The sequence below is a fragment of the Punctularia strigosozonata genome, assembly GCF_000264995.1.
Source record: "Punctularia strigosozonata HHB-11173 SS5 unplaced genomic scaffold PUNSTscaffold_10, whole genome shotgun sequence".
NCBI classification, from domain to species: domain Eukaryota; kingdom Fungi; phylum Basidiomycota; class Agaricomycetes; order Corticiales; family Punctulariaceae; genus Punctularia; species Punctularia strigosozonata.
The window spans coordinates 389,572-398,356 of NW_006767442.1; the positions used below are offsets into that span (position 1 = coordinate 389,572).

The following is an 8,785-nucleotide window of genomic DNA, read 5'->3' on the forward strand; positions in this document are numbered from 1 at the left end:
CATCTGTATTATATCATGAAAACTCACGAGTTGCACGGGCTATACGTGGTCAAAAGCTAGCTCCCATCGTTCAGAAATTCACTACGTAAACTAGGACAGACGCAGACAACATTTCACCACCCTAATCAAAGGATTCGTGTTCAGTGCCAATTTCTATCCTTGCTTTTCCCCATTCGTCGTCAATAGCAGGTGCTCGATGATATCATGGAGTGAATATCGATCATCCAGGAACTTGATGGGCACCTATTGAAGATGAGATGAGTCAGATCTGACGCCGTCCGTGTATGCAGGCGGCTCAGCTCACCTCCACGCTCAGTGCCTCAACCAGAGCGCCCCGTATCTGGGCGAACGCGATGGAATCGACACCGTAGGACCCGAGACTGCAGCCCCAGTCTTTGCAGACAGATTGATAACTGAGCGATCCTCGCTTGTAATAGATAGCTCACCTGGTTCATCATTGCTCGATCCGAGGCACTGGTCCAAGCTGGACCAGAGTGCCTTCTGTATAGCCTCCTTCGTGATGTCTTCCTTCCTTAACCCAATGCGAGTCGTCTGAACGTCCTTCAACACCTCATCCCACAATGAATCACTGTCAGCTACTCCATCTGTTGCAAGCTGCTGTAGATCGAGCTTCGCAATCCCTTGCACCGCCATCGTCCCGTCCGGTGTGCCATTATTGGATTGCGCTCGGGTGATGATCTGAAGGACGATAGGAATGCCCTCTTCGTGTGTCACCAGTTTCACTGCCGCCTTTTCGAAACTCATGTTTGCTGTGAGCTGCGACTCCCAGGCACCGAGTTGTAGTGACAGTCCAGGAAGGCCCATGCTGTTGCGGTACGCGGCCAACGAGTCCATGAAGGAGTTCGCCGCTACATACGATAGTTGCCCTGCGGTTCCAAGTGGAACGCTGCAATCAAGCTTTCGTCAGTGCCTGCTTCAAGCTACGGTGGCAGACACTGACCTGATGCTACTCAACAATACGAATGATTTCACGTCTAACTTGGCATTAAGGCTCGCTACATGCAGGTTCCATGCGCCTTGAACCTTGGGGAAGATCACACCCTCGAAATGCTCCCTGCTGATACTAGGGATGGTTGAATCCCTGACGGTGCCAGCGGTATGTATAATCGAGTTGATAGGCCCGAAACGCTCTGAATTCTGCAGATCCTTAAGTGTGTTGGTTAAAGCAGCAACGTCTGCCAGATCTGCCTGAATGTATTGCACTTTGTGCGGGTGGCCAATATCGTGCAGCATCCTTTGAATCTGCACATCATCAAGCTTTAGTATGAGCATGAAAGGTATGACTGGTACTGACTACTCGGTCACTCTCCGCTCGCCTGCCGAGAACGAAAATTCCGGAGGGCGCATCCACCGTCTCCTTCACTATTTCCGTCGCTAGCGCGAGGCCAATGCTTCCTGAACCCGTGATTATCGTACCGCCCGTCCCAAGTTTTCGTTGTTCTGAGGGGACTGGCCAGATGGGTGAAAGAACGGGACGCCGCCTCGTCCAGGAGTTGTTCTCTGCGCTTCGCCTATACACGACTAAGGAGTCACGTATTCCGGAAGTTGTGTTCAGCCTGGCGGAAACCTCGTTCCGTATATGGTAATCCAGCTCTTTGATCACGGCCGCGTCTAGGTTGGCAGGAATATCGATTCCCCACGCTACTCTGGCGTCCAAGCCAAGCTCGCGACGCAGAACACGAACCATGCCCTGAACGGCGCTCCCGCCCAACGGTATATCATTGTCGTCGGAAAGAATGTGAGGTGCTTGCGATGGGAGACTATCCGGCCTAGGGGTCTGCTCCTCGGTGTACGCACATTCAGAGGAGATAACAACGACACCTCGAATCTGAATGAGACCTTTCGATACCAACTTCAGCAGCTGCAAAACGCTGACCCATGTCGTGACCAAAACCCCGTATTTTGATGGCTCGCATAGGCTTGTCATGTCCAGAACCACTAATGGCTGCTTCGACGCGAATTTGGATATCAGGTTCTCCTCGGTACAGGGCATTGCATGCATTTCGTGAGCTTGTTCTTCAAGTATGCGCCATCCTTGGGAACCCCAAGGGCGGTCCGTTATGGGAGAAATAACCACCGGCATCCAAGTAGACATTAAGCCAGTCGTGGACGGGCGACATTCTCCGGGTGACGTGGTCGGACGATAAATGAGAACATCAAAAGATGGGCTTCTTGCATGGTGATTGATATCCGTCGAGCTCGATGCAAGTGAATCGGTGTCGAATCTATACCGCCAGTTGAACATTCTAGGCTGCATCGATCCATTACCCAAAGGCGGATGAATTGCGCTTGAGGGTATCCAGGCGACCTTGTATGATTGGCATGAAACAAGGACCTCGCCTTCCATCGAGAGTACCTCGAAAGATGTAGACATCACTTTGTACTTCCTTTCGGTGGAAATCGGAAGCCTATAGCGGCAAATGAATTCTGCAGGCAGTGACCTCCCGTTCATCTTGAAACCTTCTACGGAAGATGGGAGGAACGCGCCCTCATTACCGTCGACACCAGGTGGAAACTCGGTCGTCAATGCTCCAAAGAAATGGAAACAGGCGTCAAGTTGGCGAATCAGGTCAGATGTGGCATCTCCTGAGGGATGTATCGTGACGTGAGCTTCTGCACGGTCGCTCCAAATTCTTCCGTCCTGGATGCTGCTGAACAAGTTTCCAAACTGTGTTTCGCGGAAGTTCGAGTATATTTGCTTTTTGTTCAAGATGCGAGCAGGACTGGTGGTTGCTGGCTGCCCATTGCGCCGGTTATATGGACTTTCGGATATCTCGCCAGCGAAACCTGAACATATAACGTCGTCCGATTGCCGCGTGGTGACGGAGACGGAACCATTCGTTGCGAATAGCATTAGCACCGCGTCACCGACCTGCTCCACAATCATGGGCTTATGAAACTGCAGAGATTTGAGCGCCATCGCTGGATTATGAGGTGATAAAGCGAGTAAAGCAACAAGCGCCGCCCCGGGCAACACCCGTCGACCCTGTATGCGATGATCGTCTAGTAGTTCGTAGAGGCCAGCGTCGATGGTCCTATCATCGCTCAGGCTAGTCGGGACGGGCAAGGTGGTGAATTGCCCGTGTCCATTGCGCGATGGCCGCACAGATGGATAGAACCACTTCTTTTGCCATGAGTACGTAGGCAACTCGGTCTTCAAATATGCGACACCGCGTTCCGAGTAGAGACGCGCGAAGTCCACATCCACGCCTTGTTGATGTAAGACCGCGAGCGCCCTCAGCATTGCAAATGTCTGGTCCTTGCCCTCTTTGGCGCAGGATCCAATGACCATCTTGTCCGCAGAAATTGAGTCCAGCGTGGAAGAAGACGCGAGTATGAATGGTTGTGGGCCGACGTCAACCAGAACAGTTGGAGCGGATGCTTTTCGCAGAGCTCTGAAGGCGTCACTGAAGCGCACAGGTTGTGCAGCATGGTTGACCTATGAGACGTGAATATATGCGCTACACGTCGGTTTTCGTCGACTCACCCAAAATTCTGTATCGAGCCTCTGATCATGACCGACAAGGCCCCCTAAGTAAGACGAATAATATGGAATCGAGGGCGATCCCAGTTCAGCCTCATGATTCGCTAGCCACTTTTGGATTGCAGGTAGCGAGAACGAGATGCATGGGCTATGGAATCCTTGTTTGACCTTCAGAAGAATGTTTTTCACACCAGATGCCTCGGCGATTCGAAGCAAACGTTCCAGCGCCGATCGTTTCCCCGAAACAACGTGGTTCTGCTCTGAGTTATAAACCGAGATAGTGATTTCATCCGTTAGGTCAGATTCTCGGATCAGAGTTTTGACCGTTTCTTCGGAAGTGAACAATGCTGCCATCGCTCCGCGTTCCGGAGTATCGTGATCCATGGCCGCTGACCGAGCTATAATGAACCGCACGGCCCCTTCAAACGAGAGCGCGCCAGCAACGACTATAGTAGAATGAACGAGTGCTCGCGGGGAATAGTTACGTCTACATACCAGAAGCGGCAATCTCTCCGACGCTGTGTCCAATAACACCTTGAGCGCTGATTCCAATGCTCTGCAGCCAGGTGGATACCGCATATTGATACAAGAATATGCAGACAGGGGCTATATCGGTGCTGTCGAGCGAATGCTCTGTATCTTGCGACTCCTCGAGTAGCAAGGCGCGAAAATCGACGGAGAGTAAGCTAGACGCCTTTGCACAAGCCTCCAGGATTATTTCTCGGTACCCGGAGAAGGCACAAAGAGCTCTGGCCATCCCAGGATATTGTGAACCCTGTCCTGGGAACGCGTGGACCACTTGGAGTCCCTGTCTGCAAGAAGCAAGCGTAACTGAATCGGCTGCATCTTGAAGTTGGCGACGTAAATTGGAAACAGAGGTCGCCACACAGCAAAACCTGTGGCGATAATGTTCTCGTCCGATGCACGTGGTATAGCACACATCTTCGAAGAATTCCTCCGGAGTATGGGCTAGATAAGAGATGTACTTGAAGATAAGATCTCTAAGAGCGGCGCCTGTCTTCGCACTAACGGCAAAGATCATATATTGTGGACGTTGTGGTGCTGAACCTTGTGCGCGGCGCTGTTCATTAGCTTGTTCCAGCACAGCAGCAGCTATGGTACCTGCGAAGCCGTACGCCCTATGAATCTTCAGCAAGGGGGTCAATACATGAGCAACAAAAGACTCACAAGACAAGGCCCCGAGATGGGCCCGAATCGTGCCTGAGAGAAACGGTACGCGCAGGGATACGTAATGGTACCGCATTGCAATTTATGCCACGGTTGAGATTCCCTTCGGTGAGGTGAACCAAGCCCGGGACGGTGCGGTGCTTGAAGGACAAAAGTGTCTTTACGACACCTACTAAGCCAGCGACGCTCTCAGTGTGTCCGACACACGATTTCGCCGCGCCGACGATCAAAGGAGATCGAAGTTCATGAGAGCCGGCAAAGACTTCGTTGATCGCCTGGATTTCTATGATATCACCGAGCCGAGTCCCGGTACCGTGCGCCTCGACCAAACTGGAGGCGTTGATCAGCAATTAGTCGTCGAATGTCTTATCACATACTTACTGCAAGTCGGAAGGTTGTAGCCCTGCTTTTGACAGCACATTTCTCTGCAGAGTAACCTGTGATTTCGCACTTGGAGCGATAAGACCTTGTGTACGGCCGTTATGCTGTACTGCCGTGCTCTTGATCACACCAAGGATTGTATCTCCATCACGAACAGCAGCAGATCGAGTCTTCAGTATCAAGGAAACGGCTCCTTCGGAGGGAACGTAGCCGTCCGCCTCCTCGGTAAATGTGGCGCAACGCCCTCCTGGGGATGTCATGCGCTGGGCGGAGAGGAACCTAGCAAGGTCTTCCGTTGAACGTCTTTATACAGGACGGGCTGTAATTTCTTACCCAAGAATTCCTGGCCTACGAAGATACTTAAGCGCCGCGGTCACCTTACTCTCATAGAGTACTCACCAAACGTGGGTGTTTACGCCGCATACCAGCGCACTATCGCCATCACCGCTCTGCAAATACTGAACCGCTAAGTCTAATGGTCAATAGTAGATCGGCAGCGCTCAGTCATGGTCACGTACCGTGGTCAAGTGCGACTAGGCCGCCACTGCAAGCCGTGTCAATTGTTACTGAAGGCCCGTGCAGGTCGAGAAGGCTGACAACAATGACATAAGCAGTCGCTATAGGAATAGGTGCTGGAGCAGACGCACTAGCTAAGTCTGCCGCAGGCAGTACTGTTGGCGATGCCTTGGCCGTAGAACCGGTTATATACTGAAGAGAATGGGCTCAGTTCTTGTCGATGTGCAATACATAACCACGTACTATTGAAGCCTCCTTCAGCGAATAGAAGATGAGAATAGCCGTCATCCGGGCCAGTAGCCACCCAAACTCCCATATTCGAGCCTTTAACTTGCGATACAGGTATATTCGCATTTTCAAATGCTTCGAATGCAGTTTCGAGTGCTAGACGGACGGACGGAGAAACCGATAACGCCTCAGACGCGGATATACCAAAAAAAGATGCATCAAAGCTTTCGATATCCACGAAGCCCGCTCGATCCAGGGTTACATCACCTGGCTTCTCGACGGTAGGACAGTAGAAGCTTGCGTGGTCCCACCGATGCGGCGGTATGGGGGTCATGATGTCCTTTCGGCGCTCAATCAATGCCTGCCATAGCTTGTGCGACGTGTCGAGACCACCAGGAAGGCGGACAGCCTGGCCAACAATAACGACTTCAATAGAGGATTGATTATATTGTCTGCTGCTTGCACGGATGTCGTGGGACAACGCAGAGTGAGGCGCCAGGGCGCCGACGACGGCCGTCGTGAGGGCGAGAACATTGATATGGTCGTGACATGTCGATAAAGGCAACGTTAGTTGAAACCGCTCGTTCAGCGCGTTCACCGCAGCGACCGCCATGAGCGAGTCCATGCCCAGCTGTGGATATGATTCAGTCCATGTCATGATCACAGAGGGAAGATCAAGTACTTCTGCGAACGTGCAGTTCTGGTCGGCCTCTAACGCGTCTCTCTCTACGCCTAAAATGCCACTGATAACGGTGATGACCGTCTGGCGGACGTCATCCATTGCAGGTGCTTGCTGATTATGTTTATCACGTCCGGCCACTTGACCGAAGTTGTCCACCAATCTATCTTGATACAGCCGACGAAGCTTCTTGCGGAATAACATCCCTTTCTTCGTCAGTGGCAGTCGTTCGTCGCCTTCGAGTATCAGGATCCGGCGTGGTGTGATGCGCAGAGGAGGCGGTAAATCACGGTTTATGACACCTATGGCACGCATGATATCGCCTCGATCTCCACTACCGGTGTCAGGCTCGATGATGGCACAAACATGTCGAGAGGTGGCGCCTAGGAACCGATCGCCAACCACACAGGACCGGGAAATGCCAGCAGAGCCGTCCAGCTGTCGCTCGATTGTTCTTGGATCAAATTGTTCTCCGGATAAGAGCTGAATATATTCCTCCTTGCGACCTTCCCAAGTGTATCGACCGTCCGTAAACGAATATATATCTCCTGTGCTAAAGGTGATATATCCTTCATCATCTCCACGGAAAGCCGTACTATCATGATTTAGATAGCCGCGGCTGATGAGACGACTTCGAATCAGGAGTTCACCTCCTGTGATACGCTATGAACTCCCGCTCATGACGGAACAACTCAATGACTGACTGGTGGTTCTTCCATCACTCTGCGGATCGAGAAGCGTGAGCTGAGCATCCGCTATAAGTTTATCCTCCATCCGCCAGCCCGCATCCATGCAATCGACTAAACGACCGTGGAAAAGAGGACCTATGCAGGAGTTGAATGAGGTGATTGGCCCAGCTGGACTATATATGCTTACCTCCCAACTCTGTTGAGCCTATCCCGATCACTAGGTTCAACCTCAATCTTGTGCACCATTGCAGGAGCTGAGAATTGCATTTCGCCCCTCCACATATGATAACCTGGTATCGTCGGAGAGCATTCTGAATCTCAGACCTTCTTTGGCTGCGAAATGCTTCGCACGTAGCCATGACACCCTCAAGAACCCACGGGACAGCTGCTAATGCGGTTCCTCGTGTCCGAACAATTGCATCCGCTAAGCGATGTGGTATGTCTCCGCCAGCCATCGTTTCGTCATATAAGTCCGGAAGTCGATAAGTCGAGGGTGTCAGAGCAAAGACGTAACAGCCGCCTGTTAGGATGGTGTGTGTACCGATGTCATGCGATATACCCATAATATGCGTCCAGGGCGACCATCCCAGGACTCGCAATCGAGCAAAATCGTTGTCCGGATAATTGCGACGAAGCCAGGAAAGTTGGGATATGCAACCCGCATAGATCGAGCGGTGTGACAGCGGAACGGCCTTCAGGTTGGAGACGGAGGATGCGGAAGAAGTGAAGACATATAGCCCAATATTCTCCGGAGGGCGATGCACGGGAGGCGGCGTGAGTTTCTTGGGGCCATACTGGCGGATCAATGCAGGGATCGTACTTCCCTCGAGAGCGAAGGCGCGGAGCGGGATATTATGAGCTAACAACAGAGATCAGAGGGAGCAGGGTCGAGAGGAGTTTGATCCATGGCGTACATCTTGCAATTTTCTGAACCCTTGCGTCCGTCTCCGGAACTACGACACATTGCGGCCCAATGTTTGTAAGCATCCCACTAATGAGCTCGTCCGGGGCATGATGGTCCAGAGGCGCCACTATGCCGCCGAGGAGCCACACAGAAAGTATCACCGCGAGGACATACGGATGGTTCTCGCTGAGTATGGCCACAGTAGGTGTCGGTCCATAGTCTCGTTCGAGTTCTTCCGCCAGAATGCAGCACACTGAGAGCATATCTTGATATGTAAGGCTATCGGGCCCACATTCCGCCATTGGTAGTAAGGCGCATTCCTCGGAGAGACATGTTTCGATCCAGGCATCCACGAGTGTCGCAGGCTTCTTCGACATCAAACCAGACCTGCGGAGGAGAGCGATCAACAGAGGGGAGGGATTCGGATAGCATCACAGCTGCACATACATAAGAGCGAGCGCGCTCATTCTCAGGACCGCGGCTAAGTTACATCTCGTCAGCCACAGACGAATGCGGGATCAAATTTGGAGACGAACTGATGAACGTTCTCGCCCCAGTCCATCGGTCTTGGCTCAGATTTACGAGTGGTCAGCAAACGTGACATGAAGTGATGCTAAGACCCCCTTAAGTAAACTGATTTTGTTCAGGGGCAGATTGATGAATGTCACGTCATGGTAGGTAGGTAGGTAGGTATA

At 52.1% G+C, this 8,785-nt stretch overlaps 1 protein-coding gene across 1 annotated transcript; it reads right to left on the reverse strand.

Annotated features, from left to right (window-relative positions):
* Positions 1–53: 53 nt before the first annotated feature.
* Positions 54–8,557, reverse strand: pks-nrps1 (polyketide synthetase; the record flags this gene model as incomplete). Its single annotated transcript, XM_007386352.1, has 21 exons — positions 54–243; positions 305–393; positions 447–907; positions 962–1,263; positions 1,316–3,460; positions 3,509–3,951; positions 4,001–4,313; positions 4,446–4,644; positions 4,694–5,023; positions 5,075–5,353; positions 5,408–5,422; positions 5,474–5,540; positions 5,593–5,666; positions 5,722–5,782; positions 5,834–6,449; positions 6,501–7,150; positions 7,202–7,321; positions 7,374–7,391; positions 7,746–8,045; positions 8,101–8,477; positions 8,538–8,557. 21 exons carry the CDS (start codon positions 8,555–8,557, stop codon positions 154–156), a joined length of 6,969 nt encoding a protein of 2,322 aa, XP_007386414.1. The 3' UTR covers positions 54–153.
* Positions 8,558–8,785: the final 228 nt, after the last annotated feature.